This window comes from Lissotriton vulgaris, chromosome 12, assembly GCF_964263255.1.
Source record: "Lissotriton vulgaris chromosome 12, aLisVul1.2, whole genome shotgun sequence".
Taxonomy (NCBI): Eukaryota; Metazoa; Chordata; class Amphibia; order Caudata; family Salamandridae; genus Lissotriton; species Lissotriton vulgaris.
In genome coordinates this window covers 679,139,031-679,162,981 of record NC_141700.1, presented here as the reverse complement: position 1 = coordinate 679,162,981, position 23,951 = coordinate 679,139,031, and the positions used below count along the sequence as shown (strand labels likewise).

The 23,951-nt window shown below is 43.3% G+C and overlaps 1 protein-coding gene across 4 annotated transcripts in view; it reads left to right on the top strand.

The window, feature by feature from the left end:
• The window catches only part of LOC147677997 (meckelin-like), a 275,453-nt gene that overhangs the window by 144,337 nt on the left and 107,165 nt on the right, over nt 1-23,951 (top strand). For all 4 annotated transcript variants that reach the window (XR_015302475.1, XR_015302474.1, XM_086945878.1 and 1 more), the window contains exon 16: nt 258-356. Coding sequence is in view for 2 of the 4 variants with exons in the window: in XM_086945878.1 (XP_086802004.1) it covers nt 258-356 (99 nt within the window). In the remaining 2 variants the exon portion in view is untranslated. The remainder of the gene's footprint in view (nt 1-257; nt 357-23,951) is intronic.

The following is a 23,951-nucleotide window of genomic DNA, read 5'->3' as shown; positions in this document are numbered from 1 at the left end:
ATATATATATATATATATATAGAGAGAGAGAGAGAGAGAGAGAGAGAGAGAGAGAGCGAGAGAGAGAGCGAGAGAGAGAGAGAGAGCGAGAGAGAGAGAGAGAGAGAGAATATTATATCTATGAAGATGTATGCCTCTTTCATCAGTCCTGCAAAGGATGGCTCTCATGTCTTTTGTTTTTTTGTGTCTCATTTTTTTAGTTACCAAAGATATGTCTCCTTAGTTTTGGTCACTGATAAGTGTTCTATCTCTGTCAGATTTCTCTCGGAGTCCTGGGATCTGTTGCCTTTTTGTACGCAATCATGGAAATCGCTAACTGGATGAGGCGCTCTGGGAACCCGATCCTTGATTTGAGAGTAAGCAATTTTTGATATTGGGTTTAAAATGTGCACTTCCTGCAGCCAATATACTAAATAAGTTAAAGAATGCTGGACTGTGTGAACTGTGAAAGTCACTCTACTTGCCTGCTCTTTACTATGTTAGCATTTCCCTATCTTCAGTCACTGAGTGATGAAAAGGTCGGTTTACACCAAAGCAATGTTTAAATCTGTGCTTTTTACTTCTTCTGAATGTTTGGTGGCATAAGAGCCAATGCACATGGAAAGTTCTAGAAACCTTTGAAAGGATAAGTACCAACAATCGACTAATTATGTACTGTTCAGCAATATGTATAATTAAAGCAAACTCAAAAAACCTGTATGCAAGCGTGGCATCAATTGACCTTTACTGAGTTAAACTTATAGGTCATTCCTAGTCCCATTCTCAGCCTAGACTCTAGGGCGAACCTGAACCCAGGTTTTTCCCATTTAGTGTTTGACTGTCTTTTAAAATAGCACCACAGCACGCCATTGCGCCATTGTACACGTGTGCTGTCTCAGCATCAGCCGCAAAATCATCAGTTTTTTTAATTAATAAGCTGAACGTATTCCCAGTTTGTTCCCAACACGCTGGCTGGCACATAGATCCGCGACTGAACCATCGATCTTCATAATTTCACTTCATCCATGTCAGTTGCTCATCTGCCTCCTCTCCATCTTCTCAATTGTCTCAAAGACTATTATCCCAGTAACAAAACTGTGCTCTGTTTTGGCAAAGTACAAGAAGCATTGGCAATGCCAATATTTCTGGCTTTAAAGGAATGTTGTATGGTAATGTGAAGCATTCTAAGAAAATAGGATGGGAATGGTAATGTATTTGTGTGAAAGCAAAGAACTGTAGAATAATATTGGTGAAGGTTAAAAGGTCATGTGACAGTTGAACTGTCAAGCCAGACCTAAACATCCATGTTGCTTAATGGCTGCTTACCTTCCATCTAACCAGCTGGTGGAGTAAAAAAACATAAATGATCTAGTCTTTACTAATACTATAGTGGCATGCGTGCGCATCTGAAAGTTCATGCTCAGGCAGCTGGATACATAAACAAAGTGATCACAGCTGTGTAGCGGGTAAGCACTGTTTTTTGTGGAAGCAGCACACAATTTCTGCCCAATCAAAACATGTATTCCTGGGTCCCAACATGTGGGGGGGAGCCAAAGCCCCTGTCTAGTGATACTCATATAATTGTCTGGTGACAGCTGGTCTGTCAAGCCAGATCAAAAAAAAAGAACTAAACAAAAAAACACATCCCAGTAGCCTAGCCTCACTCAATCCAGGCTGACAATATTGATGGAAGCCAGAAAAATATTTTAAGTTTTACCAATGAAACATTTTAGTTATTTTGTCTTCTTAGACCTATGTTAAGGACAAGTACCTATTTGCCAATCACATCAATAAGTTTTGTGCATTGCAGAACTTACAACAAGTCCAGCGAAAGCTTTGAAGACTGAGACTCACAATCTGTTAGCAACCAGCACCATCCACTTTAATTGACATATACCACTTTTTAAACATTTTGTTTTGTATTTTGCTTACTCTAGTTAAATTCATTTTAATTGAAGTGATTTCCGAAACATGATACAGTATGAATATATTTATTCAATCCACAATTCATAAGGTTTAACACCACAATTCGGATACACTTTCCCCTGAAAATAAGGAAAGCGTAAGAGAGGAGGTAGGGGCTCTGAAACCCTGGGTACATATACACTGGGATCTGTGAATATCTCAAAGGGTGAGGCAGGCCAGGCCCTAGTCTCAGACTTTGCAGTGGCTCAATGTCTCAAGGTTGAGTCTAAGATGGTGCCAAGAACAGTCTGTGTGCCCACTTCAAAAGCTCCATTTGGGGTTTCGGATCCTGCCATGGTGATGCCTGTGCTACTTATACCACGGACGCAATCTGGGATTGGGGCAAGAGGCATTCTACACTTCTCCTTTCATCCACTGGTGGTGAATGGGACTTGGGACCCCAAAGCCGAGGAACTACGAGGCCAAAATGCAGGGGGACCCGACAACAAGCAATACCAACAGCAGAGTGCGGCAAGGTGCGAGGGGGTACACCACATCACTGGAAATGACATTTTATGCTCACGCTGAGCATTTTCTACAATGAAGGGTGGCAGGCTGGCCTGGTGGCAAACCCCATGTATGTTGTGACTGTTGGGGGGCAGGCAGCAACGACCCTCTTCCTTTTGGACAGAGTTAGTCCCTGCACTTCTAATCATCACCCTCCACTGCCAGCTTTGTCCCCCTGCCACCCATTACCTCATCACTTGCCTCCTTTGGTTTGCCACAGACTGTCCTACTATTGTGCCCCATCACAGAAGACTGCTGGGCCCTGGCCTACTGCCTATGGTGGATGAACCAGCACTAGCAGGGTTGGGGCAGCCAGAGAGATTGGAAGCCAGCCAAAGGACGCCAAGACCTTCCTGATAGGACTGGGCCTCACTTTGACTCTCAAGAGTGTGTTGCCTCTCCTATCTTTTTTTATTTTTTTTAATTTTTTTTTATTGAGCTCAATCCAGAAAGGTACATAACAGAGAAGTAAAACCATATAACATCGTCTAGTCAATAGATAAAAAAAAAAAAGTTACAGAAAAGTACAGGTTGAAAAAGATCGACAATAGACCACCATAATCATAATCATAATCATATTCAAGAACTTCACATCGATAAGGAAGAAAGAATAGTACAATATTTGATACAATAATTGATACAACACCTTTGATGAGCCAGAGGTTTCCCCCATTAATTCACAAAATATATTACTTCAATAGCACAGAGCTCTTAGGTAAATTACTGTTTCATATATTATAGGTTAAATGTTACCCTCCATCCCATCAAACTGAGTCTAGATAGATGAATTTATTCCTGATTTCCAGCTCAAAACTGGAGACCAAATCGATTCGCCCATTCTTTTCCACTTAAGCACTCTTGTAGAATATATGGCCCTCTCGAAGCTGAAAACAGCTAACAAACGAGCCAGCCACATCTGGAAGCTTGGTGGTTCGACTTCTTTCCAGCGGGCCGATAAAATAATTCTAAGTACCGCCGTACCTATAAATAATAAATTTTGCTCATTCTTTGATAGAGCGATCGAGGAGTCATACCCTAAAATAAACAATGTATCTGTTTCTGGAAGGTTATGACCAAACAGTACCTCCCAGTACTCAGCAATCATATGTTTAATTTGAGTAAGTTTGGGGCAGCTGCTTAGCATATGTATTAAGTTAGCCGGTCCTTGTGTGCACCTTTGGGCATAAATCATTTTCCCTTTTACCCCAAGAATACAATTTAGCGGGTGTATAATAGAGGCCAAAAATAGTTTTATATGTTTGGGCTTTAAGGTTGCTAGCCCTAAAAAGTCGTTGGCTCAACTCTAGGCTTTTATAGATGTCAACATTGGGATTGCTAAGTTTGGCTGCCCAGCTAGATTCAGTTTTTTCCAGATCATCTTGCACATTAACAAGGAGAAGATTATATATAACACCAATTCTTGTATTAGATCCATTAATAGCCTCCAAAAGATCTATTTTCTGTAGCCCAAGGGTAAGGTCCCTTAGCCTTGAGGTTTGTATATATTTGCACATATTTAATGTAGTCCCCGTTGGAGAGATGATATTTATCCTTAACATCTAAAAAAGTGGTTTCCAAATCATGTACAAGAAAATCTTTAACACGCAGGATTCCAAGTCTCTGCCATTTCCTTGCTATAATGTTGTTTTAAAATGCCAGGGTCGCCTTTGTATACCACAAAGAAGTATACCTATTCCATTTACTAATGTGCAAGTGTTTAGTAACCTTGCCCCAAACCTTTAGTGCCCCATTTATGATTTCGTATTTCCGTCATTGTTGTAATCCCGTGCCTCAATCTGTTGTAAAAACAACCCATTGTCCTTATCCCCTAGTAATAGCTCATATATTGAGGGTGGAACATTGTCATCAGGGGTTGATACCCTTACGCTAGAGCTAATCAGTGGGGTCATTTGTTTAAGAAGTGGGGCCCGGTGATACATACTAGTATTAGGTATTGCCAGCCCACCTCTTTCGCTAGGTGAGGGTATAAAAGTGTTAGATGATACTACACGCCAGGATCTGGAAAGAGAAATCACCCTAGATGAGGTATTACTATCTCTAACTTCACTTGCATCGGGCAAAGCAGCCGGTCCTGATAAACTACCCATAGACCTATAAAAAATTCTGAGCTCTCAGTTGGGACCCCTACTTCATGATCTTTTTTTAGGTATTCAATGGAATGGGGTATCCCCGGACTCCTGGAATAAAACAAATATAATTGTCTTCCCCAAAAAAGAGAAATCACCTCAGCAACTAACGTCATACCGTCCCATATCTCTAATCAATTCGGACTCTAAATTATATGCCAAGGTGTTAGCCACGAGACTCAGTGGTGTTATTGAGCAAATCGTCTCCCCGTGGCAGCATGGCTTTGTCCCTGGCAAAGGAACAACTGACCATACATCTAGGGTGATTGCCTTGTTTGATGCCATGATGGTCACGAGGGGCCGAATGACAATGATACTATTAGATGCCGAGAAGGCGTTTGATCGCGTCTCGTGGAAATTCCTGTGGGCAATTATGCAACTAAACAATTTCGGCCCCAAATTTATTAAAGCGATAAGATCAATGTATTTATTTCCCAAAGCTAAAATTCAATTGATGGGGTCTGAATCTGACGATATTAGTATAACTAGAGGTACGAGGCAAGGGTGTCCTTGCTCCCCCTTATTATTTGACCTATATATTAACCCTTTAATTTTGAAACTTATTGAGAGCCCTGGTATTAACCCAATTGTCCTTGGCCCTTTCTCTACTAAAGTATTAGCATACGCTGACGATATCGCGGTCTTAACATCGAACCCGATTGAGGCTATGGAGGAAATCGAGACCATAACTACAGAATATGGCATTTATTCTGGATACTCTTTGAACAAAAGGAAGACAATTGTATTATGTACTGATAACATCGACTATAATGATCAAAGAAGAGCTGCAAACGCTACTTATCTAGGAATTGTCATTACTCCCACTGTTAAAACCATAATTAACCATAACTTCATCCCACTGATTCAAAATATCACAAAAGATTTGGATAGGGTAAATGGGCTTCACTTGTCTATTATAGGGCGTGCTAATTTCCTTAAAATGAATATACTTCCTAAATGCCTTTACCTGTTTCGAGCAATTCCCCTTGCTATTGATCCTAAGATCTTAAAAACTCTTGACTCCCTTATGATTAAGTTTGTTTGGCAACATGGTAAAATCAGAAGGTCTCACAAGTTAATGTCTTTGCCTCTCCTATCTCAGCGCTATGCTGGGGCCCTTCTGCCTTGACTCACGCCTGCGGTATCCCATTTTGCTGGTCTTCTATGGGTGCAGAGCGGGGATACCCGTACAACTGTTTTAGCTTACCGGGGATGCCGCCTTTTACCTATTCCTGGGGCCAGAGCATTGCACATGTCCAAATCCAAGTTGAAGTCCATGAATCAACTCCTCTTCTTGGATGGGGTCTCTAGGGAAAAGTCACTCGAACCATCACGGGCAGGGGCCATGGCAGAAGCACTGCCGTCTCTGTCATCATGGGCTGTGGACACCTTACTTTGTGAGCTCTCCAACATCAAGGTTTCCACAGGCTCCATTTGCACTGCTGTCAAGAAAATAGCTGCAGTCAGTCGCTCCACTTGGACATTGCCTCTTTTCAACATCAACTTGATGCTACAGAAACACACCTCACAGAGGTGATGGGGTGCACTGATGGCCTCCCTGACTGATTGGCGAAGGTGAGCACGCTGCTGAGGAAAGTGATTGACTTGGAGGATAGGAGCAGATGGGACAATGTTTGCATCTCTGGACTGCCAGAAAAAGTGGAGGGAACATATGATTTTGTTTCTCTGAGACTTTTTACCAAAACTCTCGGATTGGTCCTTTGCCTGGAAACTGGAGATTCAATGGGGTTCGCTGTCCTCCACACAGCCAAAACCTGGAACAACCTCCACCTCCGGCAAGCTCCCAAACTGCCCCAGTTCAGGAAGGTTCTCAAGACACAATGGATCTGCCCCCAATTGCCTTGTGAGCATCACAGGTGAGTAGTTGTACTTTACCAGCCCTGATTGATTGATTGAGTTAGCAATCAAGGCAAGAACTGATGATTGCATCTTTGTACTCCTCGCTGTGCCACAAGGTTTTTACCTTTCTTATTACGTAACAGAAAGCAACCTATACAAGGTGTAAAGCTGAGTTGACTGCAAAATATGTCTTTAGTTGTTGACAGGGGTAGCAAGCGCCATAGAAATGCAAACATGTTCCCTCTTCTATCCCTCCACTACCCTTCTTAATCCAAATAACTGACTAACATATCCACCACTCAAATTACTTTCATATTTCACTATACTAATTCACCACTAATAATTTATGGGTTGCGGAGTAGCGTGCTACTCACTGAAAAAGTGTTTTGACACCTCGTCGGGGGTTGTGAGCGCTATATAAATGCAATTACAATACAATACAATGGAAAAAATATATCAAGAAGTTAAAAATAATATGTCAAGTAAGAATAGTGAGTTACACACAATTGTAAGACAGAAATCTAATGATTTACATTATGGAGACTGGTTTAAGGTCAAATTACCTTGGCATGTATCAAACGGCAGTTCTAAATATTGAAAAGCTTGAAAAGTTATCAAAGTTTGGAAAAATCTGCTTTGTTGAGTAATGTGAGTTACGCAAAGAATTTCAGGAGTGTTAAATTACCACAAAAAGAATAATGCTTTTGGTATGTACTAGTTTTGTGCAATATATTTCTGCATACTTGTTCGTAAATTTCTGTTGATTATTATCATTATTATTATCAGTTTTTGGTGGGGTTGTTTTGCTTTTGGTTTATAAAGTGGGGAGGTGTGTAGTAATGTAGACAATAGTTCTGCTTTACTGTGAGTTACTAAGGACATGGAACTTTACATATGGAACTCTAGTGTTCAGTATTCGGTGTGTTTCTATTGGTTACTATGTATTATGGTTTGTTAAGGATTGAAGATTCTAGACCGTTAGAGAGATGTAGCCGTTGTGTGTGTGTGGGGGCGGGGGATTTGGGGGGCTCCAGTAAAAAACTACTTGATATCTGATCACATTCAGAGATCGTTATTTCGGCTACACTAGAGTGTTTCAGCTCAGCATCTTGTGGCTCTGTGCAAATCACATAACTTCCCTGTGCCTAAAAAAGTAACCTTCGATGCGCCTGTATAGTGCCTCAAAATGCCCTCGAGACAGATTCGTGCTATGTAAATAATAAAATGTGCCTGCAGTGCTGCGGGATACGCCAACAGGACTTACATTTCATTCTGAGGTCGTCGGCTCAACCGTCTATCCTTTCTGGTTAAAGAATTTTGCAATCATAGTGACATTTTGGAATCCCTAGCCTTACCCTGTAACTGGTAGCACTCGGCTACCCAGTGTTTCCTTACCCTAGAAGCAGATCTGCATTCAAATGGGACTGCTAATTAAGTATCACTGAATGTTTTAAAATTACCACGTGTTGTCCTCAGCACTCAGATGTACCCGGAAATAATATATTCCTTGATACATTGTTTTGTTATAGTAAAATACTACAAAGGCCGTGCGAAGAACAGAGTTCTTCTTTTGAACAGTACCCTTCAAGCCAATTTTATCCATTCCAATACTCGTACTTTTTAAAAAAAAACTTTAAATTGTCTTTCCTCAATTGCAATTTGTCAATCCGTCACTAGAGAACGCTGCTTCCAAAGACATTCGGCTTTTCCATCCAGAGCAGTGTAAAAGCAACATTACAAAATCGAATAGTGGTCTGTTTGGTTTTAAAGTCTACGCTGGTCTGTATTGTATTGTAATTGCATTTATATACCGCTTACTACCCCTGACGAGGCGTCGAAGCGCTTTTTCGTCGAGCAGCGCACTACTCCGGAACCCATAGAGGATTAGTGTTGAATTAGTATAGTGAAACATGCAAGTACATTTTAAGTGGTGGATAGGTTAGTCAGTTATTTGGATTTGGAATGATAGCAGAAGGATATAGGAGGAAAAAGGTTTGTATTTATATAGCGCTTGTTACCCCTGATGGGTGTTGACGCACGTTTTTCAGGAAGCCCATAAAGGATTAGTGGTGAATTAATGTGGTGAAATATGAAGTAATTTCAGGGGTGGATATTGTTCAGTTATTTGGAGTGAGAAGGATAGCGGATGGATAAAAGAGGAAGAAAGGTTTGCATTCATATAGCACTTGTTACCCCCTGATGGGTGTTGAAGCGCTTCTCTGGCGAGTAGCACGCCACTCCGGAACCCATGAAGGATTAGTGTTGAAAATAAGTAAAGCAAAATATGAATTAATTTGAGTAGTGGATATGTTATTCAGTTATTTGGGTAGAGAAGGGTAGGTGGCGGGATAGAAGAGGGAAAGAGGTTTGTATTTATATAGCGCTTGCTACCCCTGATGGGGGTTTGAAGCACAAGTAGCACGCTACTCTGGAACCCATCAGGATTAGTGTTGAATTAGTATGTTGAAACATGAAAGTAATTTTAGTGGTGGATATGTTAGTCAGTTATTTGGATTGAGCAGGGTTGGGGAGAGGTAGAAAAGTGGGAAGAGTTTAGAAAGGTTTGTTTTAGGGGATCGGTATAGTAAAAGAGGTGTCAGATGATGCAAGGAGGGGTAGAGTGGGAGATAGTCTAGAAATAATTATTTTGGGGATCATAGTCGTGTTATGGGGTTTGGAATAAATGAGAGAGTGGATGTAGAGGATATATTGATAGATATATAGTATAACAGATAGGGTAGTGCATTAAAAAGAGTAGTAGAAAGAAGTTTGAGATGAGTCAGAAGGTTGGGCTAGAAGATATATTGAGCGAAGTAAAGCCTGAGAAATAGGATAGTGCATTAGAAATGCTAAATTAGAAGAAAGTGATAAATATATAGATCCATAAGTACATTGAAAGTATATAGATACATAAAGGAGGTAAGTATATTGGGCAGCATTTCTGGCCCTGGTCAGTCTCAAACAGGCTCAAACAGGCAACTGCCCTTGTCCTCTCTGCCCTGAACAGGCGCAAACAGGCATCTGCCCTTGTCCTCTCTGACCTTAACAGGCTCAAACAGGCAACTACCCTTGTCCTCTCTGACCTTAACAGGCTCAAACAGGCAACTGCCCTTGTCCTCTCTGCCCTTAGCTGAGACGCCCTGACCCTGGCCTTTTATAGCCCTAGTAATCAGGTGACCCTTCAGCCAATGGGAACCCTAGCCCTACTCTATCCAATCACAACACTAGCCATAGTATCTAGAACCAATAGGAGACCAGGACCTTACAGCCCATCTTAGCCCTAGTCCAAGCACCCAATCAGTTCAAAAAACGTGATCTCTATGTCCAATAGAGGCCCTAGCCCTACCATTAGTCCCAACCCAAGTCCAAGCAACTAATGGCACAGGAAGCCCTAGTCCCTACTTCCAATAGAAAGCCTAACCCTACTCTTAGTCCCACAACTAGTCCAGCAACCAATCTCATCAGAAGCCCTAATCGCTACTTCCAATTAAATGTCTAACTCTAGCCCTAGTTCCACCCTACTCCCAACAACCAATAACATAGGAAGCCCTAGTCCCTACTTCCAATAGAAATCCTAACCCTAGACCCAACCCTACATAGATTGAATCACAGATCCAGAAACCAATCAGAACCATCAAATGCCCAACCAATGAGGACACCAACCCTAATCCAATAGAAACACCAGATACAACCACCAATCAGTGTACACATGTACCAACCACTAGCAGACCATATAAGGTCCCAGCGACCTCAGACAAGGTTTGCTGGCCAGGGAGTTGGAAGCTGCTTCTCCTGTTCAGAATCTCCTAGGAGACAGACAGGCTCAATCCACACTTTGGACTTCTGCAGGTAAAGGCCTCACTAACTTGAAATCTAACAATACTGTTTGAATAAAACTTTACTCCCTCTCCTGGCCAAAAAACAAAGTGCACAGTCCCTAGTAAACACAGTTTAAACAGCTCACAGAAGCACCCTCTGATGTAGAATATTCCTGTTGCTGGGGGGTGGAGGCAGGGCAGGGGGGCTGGTTTCATTGGCTTGTGAACACAAAATGGTGGCTGGGGGTGCACTGTTTTAACATACAGGTCTTAACACAGAGCAAAGGAGAAATTTGGAGGGAAAACTGAATTGTCACCAGGAATCAGAGGGATAAACTACAGAGTTTGGACTGCAAATCCCACAATTCAACACGTTAAATGGAAGCAATCATGGGCAGGAAAAACCACACGTTTAAAACACAAAACAGGTGATAAAATATGCAATCACAGGCAGGTTAAAACTACAATTTTAAACGGTAACAACCACAGGCAAAATCGTTTTTTAAACAACTTTTGTGGAAGGGACAGCACTAGTCTGCCTCCTTACCACTTCCTGGACTCTGCTCACTGCAATCTGGGGCACAGGTAGGCTGCAACTCACAAGATGCTCCTTCCACCCTCACCTTCCGCGTTGCTCCCTTACAATCTCCCTTACACCGGCCGTAGCTTGATGTTCTTTTCTGGCGCAGTGGGGGAGCCGAGCGCCTGTTTATGCTCCCGCAGGGCGTAAATTGAATTCATTTAACCGGATATTTCTTGGACTTAGTGCTTTATTTTCAGACTGCACACCATTTTCTAGACTAAAGAAGTAGGGCAGCTCGGTCTGATCAGTATTAGAAGCCAAAGACTGAAAACAAACTACCTTTGGCACTTAGATGTGTTCCAGACAACAAGATCTCACGCAATCAACTTAAAACCTGCTCAGAGACTAGGCTGGTTTTCCCCCTTCAGCGTTATGCCTTGCGCCGGGACACTCAGGGAGTAGCTGTGCGCTTTACAAATCCTATATATATTCATTCATTAACTTGACGCACTACAAGTGCACTCCGCTCCTCTGCGATTGCTGGAGAGCCCATCACGATAAAGTCCAAATGGCAGGACATTTGTGAGCAGACCGTGCACCAGCGTAAAGCAGTATTTCTCTCACTTCAAGTTGACATGTTTGGATGTGCTCCCACATATGCCAGAGCGCAAAAAGAGAGAGTGCCAAGCCAAACAATGTACTTTGCCCAGGATCACATACTTGCAGAGTGGTGTTGCCACAGTAAGGATCGACGTCTCCTATTTGCCCCTCCAACATCTTAACTCCTGAACTGGAGAGGACAGGTTAAGCAATTACTACCATAGTGACAAAAGTCACCCATACATAGCAGTGTTGGATAAGCCAAACGCCTAATTTCCAGTACGCAAAGGTCGATTGCACTGTGCAAACGCTTTAGTGTGAGTAATGCAAATGAAAACCTGTAAAATACCTTTATTAAGTAATGTCATTTTCCAGCAGCCTTTAGTGGACCATTTCCCCCTCCGTACCTACCACTCACACTGTGCGTCTTTCGGGCGTGCAACGCCCATTGGGCTCAAAGGGTTTAACTGCAGTCTGCCTGTGCCAGGGCACAAAAAAGAGCCCGATAGAGACCCGTTTCGTGACCCCCTTTAAAAGCTGCGGTGCTCAGCACCGATGAGACCCGGCCCACTTAAAGCCCTGACAAAGACATATGTGCAGCAACAACAAAAGGGAGTTCGTGGCAGCCTCATGTTCAATACAAATCGTATCCCATTGACAATGGGATGAAAGGGGATAAAATTACTCCGAACAAGGCCTATTCCTTTAGTTGATCCACCACGTGGGTGAAGAAGGACACATTCCTTTCAATCAAGATATTAATTAGGTACATGTAAACTGATGCTGCATACAATAAGATGTCTCAGTATAAAATGACCCGTGCCATAACAATTTGAGTCAATCAATGTCACAGACCTTCCAAACAATAGCAATATCCGTTAAACAAATTTTAATTTAAAGCGGTCCACTCAATTAAAGTTTGGGTTGATCAATAGCATATACATTACAAGGAAACTGTTCATAAGATCTATAAAGACCATAGCAGTATAATTTAAGTCAACTCGATATAAAGTGACCCATGCAGATACAGCTTGTTTCAATCAATGAGAACAAGAAAGTATCGCAATGTCCAGTTCATGGTTCTATTACGATTCAAAGACTAAATAGCAACAAAACATACATTGAAATGGTCTCAGTGTAAAGTTCCCGTGCAACTGAATCATAAGTATGCCCAAGATCAGAGGCGGAGATGTGATAAAATACTTCTGGCCCAGTGCAAAACATTCAATCTCTCCAACACGTTAGTTAGAAGGGCACTTGCCTTGCAAATAGGAATTATAAGAACCAAAGGGTACAGTAGCCACATACATTAGATTGACTCAATGTAATGTAGCCCATGTAACTAGATCATAGAACAAGTAGGGACCTGGGGAGGATAACTAGCAATCTCACAATCCCCAGGGCATTGTCCCTCTTCAATTCGCCCACTAACTAACATGTACTACAGGGACATAGCTGTAAACATATACATCAATTGATCACTTTCTTTGCGTACCCTTAGAGCGCCTTATCCAAAGGTCCAGAACAAATGTGGCCACAGCAAAGACAACTAATAGCAAAGACGACTAGCCGACTTGTTTCAGTGCTAAGTATCCTGAGGCTTCCAAGTGCCGCCTGGTACCCATGTTCCTGCTCAGCGGAGCTATCCACCTTGTCCGTAGATGGTAAAAAAATATAATGGCGATCAGTGTTTTGAGCACCCTTAAACATACATCACAGAGGTCGTCAGTTATTTCGTTTGCTAGCCAGTTGCTAAAAATGTCCTAATATGAAATGCCCTATATCTAAATTGAAGATACAGTTCTTTGTGCAAGGGTTGGAGAAATGTCTTCCATTCTTGGTACCTACCGTGGGCATGGTTTAGTATCTATGAATTCTAGTCCCTCTTTCACTCTGTCTCCCTTGACTGTACTGTTTTCGCGCACACTCTGTTACTCCGGCTTCCCTCTTGCACTGCATCATATTTCCCTCGCTCTCCCTGAATCACTCCCTCACTGATGTCCTTATGCCGTTCTTTCTGCTTCCTCCATTGGTCAATTCTTTCCTCCTTGCCTCAATGCATGCTTGCACTCTCCACTTACTACCTACTTTCAGCACATGTTAACTAACATTCTTACTATTCTCACTCCCTCCAGATTTCTCTCCATTCTTCTCTATTTCCCTCTGTAATACTCTGTAGCAGGGTTTCCGTTCTCCCACAGAACTGTGCATAGAGATCTAGAACCTTAGTGAGTTAGGATGATCCAAAAACTCATCTCAGTGTCAGAAATCTAGTTACCTAGCTAGCTACAGTGTCTCATGGATCATTATGGAATGATACATGTATTAGACAAACCAGAACATGATCTTTAGAATACCTCAGGAGTCGTGGAACACATGAACACTCTTTCGTTCTATAATCATTTCAAACCAAAACTGAGAGTCAGAGAACACAAGGGCAAGTTTGAAATATTTATTATTCAATGCAAAGTTCTCAAACGCAGTATCTTGTATAATACCAAAATGCAGATTATAAAAATCAGAGTCAGCAGCATAGTCACTAATCCATAGTAAGCAAAAGGTGCTAGCATGTTATAATGCAATTTCAATAGAAATCTATATCACCTATATTTCGCGCACCCTATCTAGCATATTATATTATATCTAAGAAGGTCTCATTCGGGCTTTAGCAGGGCGACCCCATACCTCTCAATGTCAGTAGGAGCAGTTCACATCAGCATCTACCAGTTCTCTTCATGCGCAGCACCAAGTGTCTGCGTTCATTCCGTGTAACTCTATCTTAAACCCGCGTAGAGCCCAAAATGTTGGCATCAACATTATTTGTGTTATGTCTAATGTCTAATGTGGTGCGAGGATCAGACTTCCCAGCAACCTTGTGTTAGGTTAATCTTAGAGTGTGCAGCTCTCAGTGTGCAGACAGTTGTACCAAGTGTACAAGGCAAAGCTGATAGCTTAGGAATAACATATTATTCTCAAATAAAACACCTCACCACTTCTAGGCTGAAAGCTACAACAACAAGTACGTGTCGTGTGCAAAACTGAAGCCTGAAGGAAAAACGGCTGTTTAAACATGTAATACACTCATGCTAACTTAACGCAATATATGTAATGAAGTATCCATATGACACCCCCCCATTGGTCCGAGCACCGCCAATCATAAGGGAAAAGGCAATACTAAATCAGATACACAATTTGAAAGCAAAATTCAATAGTTTTGAGCTAAAATAAGCGAAAAATATGTATGAATGAATATGTATGAATGAATATGTATGAATGAATATGTATGAATGCCTACAGTGGCATCAAATCTAAAAAATATCAAAAGTCTTGAACCAAAAGTCTTCCGCCCGGTTCAAAAAATTATGAAATGTATGACCAATTCGCATCCATTCAAATGTTTGTAAGAGAAAAAACCAAGGCATTCATCCGATATCCAAAGTCATGTGCCATATAGACGTTATCTCCAGCAACATCACGTGAGCGAACTCTCCATCAGCTGAACATAGTCCGTCCCTCCAATTCAGCGAGGGGAAAGTCATATTTCACAACAAAGCATTCCTTCCAGGCATCTCACGATTGGAAAGTATATGCAAAGAAAGTTGCAACAGCCTCCAGTATGAAATCACTGCCATCATCCGAAAATAGTTCAGCCATCCAGTTTAGCAATGGGAAAGAACATACGTGCTCCTCCAGCATCGGATCCTCTTGCAATGTCAGAGGACAACTCGGTGGGTTCACCAGAACGCTGTGTGTCAGAAAGGCATTCGCCGCTGCAGAGATCTCCCATTGGCCCAGAACTCCATTTATCGCTGCCAAGGCCATAACTCTCTCGCCAGAACAGATCAGCTCGTGAGCCACAACGGGACGCATTAGCTGATCAAAATCGACGTCAGGAGCAGTCCTCAAGCATAGGCACAAATCAATGGCCCAATCGAACTCGCAGTTTAGGCAGTGAAACACAGGTTGGACACACGTGAAGTCGGTGAACCGAAATGACAATCTATAGGCCGTGCTTAATGCTGCAAGCGGCAAAGTTCCATAGTAATTGAGCATCCGATTACGGCACAGTGTCAGGAGGCGTTGAACGGCGTCTTGCGCAGGATGGGCATCCATGTTTTATGAAGTAAAACACCAACAGAAAGCCTGCGGCCACAGCCAGCAACACGGGTATTCCACCAAACAAACTCCCAAAAATAGTGTGGAAAAACGTGGGAATGATACCAAAAACTTTTTCAAACGTAGTCACGAGTCCACTGCTTACTAGTTTGAAAAAATGTGCCAGGCCAGTCGTTGAAGAAGCATCAAAAATCTGGTGTACCAGCTCGCAGAAATGAAATGGCAAATCAGTGTTTAAAAGCGCCTGCACCTCTGTGCGGGTGTTAGCTATGTGAAGGACATAAGTTTCCCGGGCCGAACTCAGGGTCACTTGTTTTTGAGACAAAAGAGCCCTTATTCTGCTTAAACCATTGAATTTCGCTTCCAAGGTTGGGATCCGTGGCCAGATGGAGACATCTGAAGAACCATGCGTGGGTGGGTAAAGCACGTTCTTGCAGCACACTACACGCTCTGATACAGTAACTATATAAGCCACACCAATTAATAAACCACAACATAATTCGTTGTTTAAAAGCAAATAACTACCATTAGCTAACAATGTAAATGTGGGCACTACTGCTGGAACTGGCGTGCCTTTTAAAACACATGCTAAATTTGGGCGGTCCTGATTACAAGAACCGTGTAACTGAATGTGTCTGCATATTAATGAATGGTCAGGTGACTGTGTGCATTCCTCACCATTAAGATTCACTTCTCTTCCATCTTTCAGACATCTGTATGTGTATGGTAATGACCAAGCCTCATGTAGGAATGCATTGCCTAGTGGCTCATATCGTCCTATAGCAATATACCGCATACAGTTAGTAAATTTATATAAGGGAAATGGTAAGGTAATTAAACCATGAATAAGCCACGTGGCAGTGGTGGTTTCAGCAACAGAAAAAGGTAAGGATTCTAGCTTCTCAATATGTAACATAGAAAACGATGCATCACGCATTGAAAGCATGCGCTGTTTATCAGTAAGATTAAAAGGGGCAAAAAGTGATGAAACGTTCAATGAGGTCCAGGGAACTCGACCAGCCTTAATTGTCTGTAGAGTCCAGGCAAACTGCATTACCGAACGTAATTGATTTTGACCATGGTATAACGTGGACACTTCATCATGTACAATATCAACAACAGAAGAAACAATATTATCCAAAGTGTAAATTCTGGAAGAAAGCGTGTTAATACTATTATCGACCACTGCAAGCACTTTTTCCAAATTGGCTTGATCAATAGCCCTCAGGCGTTTAGCTGCTTCGACTCTTGAAAATTTCCAAATTTCATTGTAAATAGCATAAATAAAGCGTTTAGACCTACCCATTGTTGGGCCTTTTATAAAATCATTTAACTCTATGTTTTCATTCAACTGGGACAGATGCAGTTTAACTGCAGCTAAAGTGGAATGTTGTAACCAGTTCTGACACAATTTGCCTACTGAATAAGTTGTAACAGTGTGATCTTGGTCAAACCTGGGATCTGACCTAATGTGTGTAAAACCCTCAGACAAACCCAAAAATCGACTTTGGCAAGAATCAGAGCTTCTTTGCCATAAAAGCCACCCATCCGGATCAAAATTGGAAATATTAAAGGAGGAATTTTGCAAAAAAGCTTGTATCTGATTTATGGACAAGGTAGTGAAATTACTCCAACCCGAATATTCTTCCAAATCAGGGATAGTAGGGGTATTTAATTTTTTAGATGTAGCCAATCCAAAACACGTTGTTTGGGAAATAGTCGAATTTAAAAACAACATGTGATTTGGGATGAGACATGCACGATGCAAAGCCTCAGTGCCTTGTACCTGCCAATCTTTGGTACCCCAAACCGATTTAAGGTCAATAACATCCTTCCATAACTCATAGCCATCCACAGATAACCTTTCTAGAAAGGACTTTGAATACAACATTTTTGTGTCAGTCAGTCTAACTTTTGGCATGGATTTCTGTTTCACCTTGAAGTAAAACGACTCAGGATTTGATTGATTAAAATCTGTAAAGTAAGAGTATTTTCCCAACAAAGTACTTGAGCTCCCCTGTAAAGGAGCAGGGCAATGTTCCCACTGAGTGTAATTCACAGGAACCCGCCTGGAACTTGTCTTGTGCAAGAAATGATTTCCATAATGTTGGTAACAAAATAAATCACCATAATTGACAGAATCTAAATACAAATCCTCATCATCAAAGGCCGCATAATATTTTAAATCAGAGAACAATGCTTCTACTGCCTGAAGATCCCAATCATCAGAACGAATATTTTGCTTAATCACATCTCCCATGTTTACTCTAAGCACATTAGGAACATTAATAACTTCTGTGGGGCCATGTATCTGAAACCTAACCGCATCCCACACAATCCCATCAAGGACAGGCCAAGCAGAAATTTGTACTGAATGTAAGTCTCTCTTTAGTCTGTGTGCTGAATGCGAGGAGGAGTGAGGGGCCAATGTTCCATTAAGGTACCGAATTCCTGTTCTTTCTTTCACATAATGGCCATCAATCAGGCGGAAAAAATAGAACACAAAACCAATTGACATAAAAAGATAAAACGAAAATAGTATCAGCCAAACGTATGTCCAAGGCGGAATTAAAAAATGTTTTTTAAACAACGTGGCATATTTTGCAATAGTTGATGGTTTCTTTGAAAGTTCCGAAACAGAGTCAAAAGAGAATCTGGACTGGTTAGCCAAACGTGCATGTAAATCGGACATGGATAAATCAGCAGGATCTGCATAGGTCACCTCATCAATGTTAGTAACAGGAATAGTATTTAATAAAGGACTTGTGATGGCAGGCATCTCGAGGGACACCTCCTGATCTGCACCGGATGTAATAGCCAGCACAGAGTGCCTCACCATGGAAGGACAGGAGACAGCCGGTGTCATGCTATGAAGAATCGGCCACCCTGTGTGTCTTGACATTGTCAATAGAAATAAATCTGTTTTCTTTACGACCTGGAAGTGGTGGTAAAATGACTGTTCTTGTGCCCTTCACTCCAAGGACCCGAACTGGTGCTCGATATGAGGGACCAAATTCCTTTTTGTTATCGATCTTCTCTCGAACCAGTTCTCCAACTTGGGGTAGCCAGCCAACTACCGGGATCTGCAACGCATCATCCGACGTGGAGGGCAAGTGCTCCTTTGCAAGACTGTCTCTGGTCTTTTGTAGATCCTGTAAAACATTGCAATGTTCATCTACGTCAAAGGCCGCGGCCTGGGCCTGGCAGTCTGCACCATCAAGGTCAGGGACGTACATCTTGATACCAAAGAGCATTTCGTATGGGGTCCGCCCACCCAGAGACCTTCTAGGGAGATTATTAAGCGCACGCTGCACGCCATAGAGGTGGGTCAGCCAGTTTCTACCAGTGCCTATAACTCGGGCTGTCAAAGATTGCTTTAAGTCGCGGTTCATTCTTTCTACCACAGAATTGCCCTCAGGCCTGTAGGGGCTTGAAAACTTCACCTGTACTCCCAACGAAACCATAGCATCCTTATACGCCTTAGAGGCGAAAGCCGGACCCTGGTCCGAATGGAAAGCACCACAAGCAAAGATTCCCACAAAGACACGCAAATCCTTAATGACAGTCCGTGAATCAGCGCTGCGATGCGGCCATAACCACACAAAGCGTGTGCATGAGTCAACTGCTACTAAGATGTACTTATACGCAGTATCAGAAGAGAAAGGACCGCAGTGATCCAAATAAACACAACCAAGCGGTTTATTAGAAATGTACAACTTTGTCTGAGGCGGACGCGCAGCAGTAGAAGGCTTAATCTGCTGACAAATGTCACACATAAGGACATAATCGCGCGTCTGTTTGTACAGTCCCCGCCACCAGAACCTCTGTTGTAGCTGAGATACAGTGGCTGAGACGCCCGCATGCGCAGACGCTACACCTTCATGAGCCGCTGTAATCAGAGAAGCTCTGCGATCCGAGTTGGGAATCAGACGCTCTCCAACTTCAGGAATTTTCACATAAGGAACCTTATCGGGACTTAAGTGGTATGTGTATTTCGAAGGGAACCCCGCAGGATATTTACCTCCCTTCGCCGTGGCAGCAACAGCCGCCAAGATGTCGTCATCTATTTTGCTCTTGGACCTCGTGACCGCTGCAACTAAGTATTTTGATACCGCAGACTTCGCTGCCTCATCAGCAAGCGAATTGCCAACAGCGTGGACTCCCACGCGCTGGTGGCCGAGAGTATGAATCACAAACACGAGCGGCAGCTTTTCTTTAAGTTCCGCCACTCGGACCCAGATCATTTTATGTTATATTGTGCTACCTTTGGAATCACGAAAATCATTCTGAATCCAAAAGAACAAGTTCTCATTGTAAGACTGGACACAGTAGTAAGAATCACTTACGATTAAAGTTGTCACACTAGGGTCTGCGTACTCCAATGCGAGCATAAGAGCACGGAGCTCTGCCAATTGTGCGGTGCAGTCTCCAAGTGTCTGCGTGTGCACGACACTGGACTTGAACTCATCGTTCACCATGGCACCGACCACAATGGCGCAAGCGGAAACGTAGGCATGTTTAGAGCCATGCGCAACCTGCGCCGAACCATCTGTGTAAATGATGCAGTGGAAATCCTCCAACGGCCGCATTGCTAAAGGAGCAGGATGAACAAATTCATACTGTAAATACTCCTGCGACCGTAAAGCGGCGTCAAAAATAAACGTGACATCCTGAGATGTCAAGGAAGTAGCCCACTGAATCCACCGAGGGTGCAAAGCTTTAGAATTAGGTACACTGGCTTTCGTGACCGCCTCCAAGGCAGGACACGGGGTAACAACCAACATGCGCTTTCCCTGCGACAGGGCACGTTCTTTAAGAATTGCCATCTGCACAGCCGTTAACACTTTCTCCACAGTGGAAAAACGCAGTTCAGCCGAAGTGTACAAGTGTGACTTGTAAGCAATAGGTACAGTATCCCCCTCATTAAAAGTCAGGTACGTGAAACCCACCGTTCCAGGGATTATTCTTATCACCAGGTTGGTTCGGTTATCACGGGTCTGTAAGTAGTCAGAAGTGAGCAAATCAGCCTGCAAAGACTGCAAAATGGCTGAATGCTCAGGCAGCCAGCATGATTTGGAAAAAGATGGTTGTACCAAGGCATATAAAGGCTTGATACGCTGGGCATATTCCGGAATGTACGTCCTCCCGAAATTTAGAAAACCCAGTAAAGACTGTAATTTTTTCAGTGTTGTCGGAGAGCGCAACTGCGCGCACTTCTCCAGGAAGTGAGGAGCCAATCCCTTTCCTTCATGGTTAAGTTCATAACCTAGAAACAACACTGTGTACTCCGCAATGTGTGATTTTGCAAAGTTAAACTTGTAACCCATGTCTGCAAAGTTACAAATTATGCTGTTTACTCGACACAGATGCACCCAAAGCTCGTCGTCTGTGAGATAAATGTCATCCACATACGAACATGCAACTGGATCGAAACTCTCCAAAAGAGAGACAATGCGGGCGGAAAACACTCCAGGACTATTTTTATATCCCATTGGGAGTCGATTAAACTTTTTTTGTACACCGCCGCACGTAAAACTGGTCCATTGGGAACTTAGACCATCTAATCTATGTGCATAAAAACCATTGGAAATGTCAAGCGTGGTTTTGAACCGTTTACGCTCAAGACTATTCACTAGGGCAGAGCCGTGAGTATTCTGTACTGCACAGTTACGGCAATGCGAGTTCAAATGCCGGTAATCCAAAACTAGACGATATGAGCCGTCCGGCTTGTTAACAGTAAAAAGGGGATTATTCATTGGTGACACACACGTTTCAATTACACCTTGATATTCCAATTGTTCAAGGATAGCCGCGACCGAAGCTTTTAGCTTCACGCCGTATGGGGTACTGGGGTTGTGGCTGAGGCTGTGACCGTAATGGAATCTCATGGCTAGGGGACAATTTATCCCAGCCACACTGATTTCGGTACACAGCCGGCGCAAGCGCCAGAGCCCACTCTTCTGCAAAATGCAGCGCTTCCACTCTCGGTACAGTGTGCGCGAAACTGGGGAGGATTACCTCCTCCCCTCGCGGAGCTGCGAGAACAAAAGGTGGGGGCCAGTCAGCCTCCGAAAGCAAAATGTCATACGTATCTGAAAGATTTTCCCAAAATACCCCTTTTACAGTTCGCTGCATGTCACCTTCAATTAACAGGACAATTTCAAAAAGTCTTTCAGGGGGAGCAACATGTGTATCAGCTGTTTCGATTACAACATAAGTGTCAGTCGCTGTCACCTTCAACAATGGACGGAGGGCCTCTCTCACTATGGTAATCTCCGCCGCGCTGTCCAGCAAGGTCAGAGCCCACGTCAGATTCCGAAGCCGCGTTCTCACTATCTGGGGCATATCGATGCGCCGTTAAGGCAGCGACCTTCTTCTTGGCAAACTGCGGTCTCTTTGGCGTAGAATCGTCCCGCTTGTCCCCTTCACTTCGCGTGCGGGGCTGGCCACGTCCTTGCTGGCCACCCCTGCCCCTGCCGCCCCCTCCACCACCGGTTGACGGAGCCGATGAGTCCTGAAAGGAACGAGGAGAGCGTTGGTCAGTTGCCTGATATCTGTCAGGCGATTTAATCGTAGCGCGATCGCGCAATTCATAAACTCGCTCAGACTGCGCAGGTTGCGAAGGTGTCGGACTAGAGACCTGTGTCTGTTGTTGCTGTTGGTTACCCCTATTCTGCTTTTTCGGCCAAGTTTGTTTTTTGGACTTGGGCTGTCCACCTGTTTCCGAAGACTGCCCCTGGGGTTGCTTCTTTTCTTTTTCAAGAAAAACTTTCGCACCCCTTGAATTGCGGCCAACCGTTTTATAAGCCGCCACAATAATTTTTGCCAGCTGACGGGGTTTCTCGGCATCGGGTACTAACGCCAGACCATTGGCCACTTGAAAGTTCATTGCATCCCCTTTTACATTGGCAAGGATAATACCGCAAACTGTCTCAAATGAACCGTTCAGGCGCATACCCAACTCAACCGCCGACTCAGGTCCGTGATCATCCTGAACACGCTTGAGGATCGCAGACAGGTTCGAAACTGACGGTGTGCCAAAGCACCTCGAGTAAACCGCTGCAAAAGTCTTACCCCATGTCTCACAGTCAGCAAGGTCCGGGGCTATTTCCTTCGGTAAACTAAGCGTAAGAATCCGGTGTTTTTCACTCGGAGTCGTATTAGGAAACACAGCCTCTAACTGGTCGAATTTCTCGGCAAGCCAGTAAGGAAATTCATCCGTAGTATCTGGCTTTCTGCCCATAACGGAATTCACCAAGACAGGACTGATTTTTAAACCAGCCTGTTCTGCTCGAAGCTGCGCACCTGCGGGGGCTGCGCCTTGAATATTACGACTAATGTAATGAACAAGCGCTCTAATCACGCCAACCGAGACCTCATGAAGACGCCTCAGGTCAGCCACGTTACACGTGGCGCGATTAGGATGAGGAGTAAATCCACCCAAGGCGGGCCAATTTGTGCCCGGAATGGACAAAGGACCTAACCTCGTAGCGTTCAAAGAATGGGGTAGGGCGCCACCAAACCAAACACCGTGCTGCCAAGCGTCAATAGGTACTTCCAGTGCCCTGTACGGAGCATAAGCTGCCGGTACTGCTGAGGCAGTGTATGTGTGATAGACACCCGAATTAGCGTCTACTTCCGGAAATGTCACCCAGGAATAAAACAATTCGTACGGGTACGCATGTTCCGCACTCACAACTAGAACCACAGCTAAGCCTTCAGCGGGTACATTATATCCCCGCAAGTGATCGCGAACCGCGACGCGGCTATGCTGCGCTATTTCCACTGCCATGTTAGCACAGGAAGATGAAAAACCAGACAAAGAACTGTGTGTAGCACAACTGGGTAGTAATTCAAAGAAACCGTTTTTTAGAAGAATTCAAGCTTGAAAACACCTATCACATAAATAGGTAGGTTTTTCCGACACCACCGTTTTCCGGAAACGGGAATGAAGGTGTCAAGGTCTGAATGTTATACTACTCGAGTGTCATGAAATACGGCCAACCAATCCGTTGGGCGCCATGTAGCAGGGTTTCCGTTCTCCCACAGAACTGTGCATAGAGATCTAGAACCTTAGTGAGTTAGGATGATCCAAAAACTCATCTCAGTGTCAGAAATCTAGTTACCTAGCTAGCTACAGTGTCTCATGGATCATTATGGAATGATACATGTATTAGACAAACCAGAACATGATCTTTAGAATACCTCAGGAGTCGTGGAACACATGAACACTCTTTCGTTCTATAATCATTTCAAACCAAAACTGAGAGTCAGAGAACACAAGGGCAAGTTTGAAATATTTATTATTCAATGCAAAGTTCTCAAACGCAGTATCTTGTATAATACCAAAATGCAGATTATAAAAATCAGAGTCAGCAGCATAGTCACTAATCCATAGTAAGCAAAAGGTGCTAGCATGTTATAATGCAATTTCAA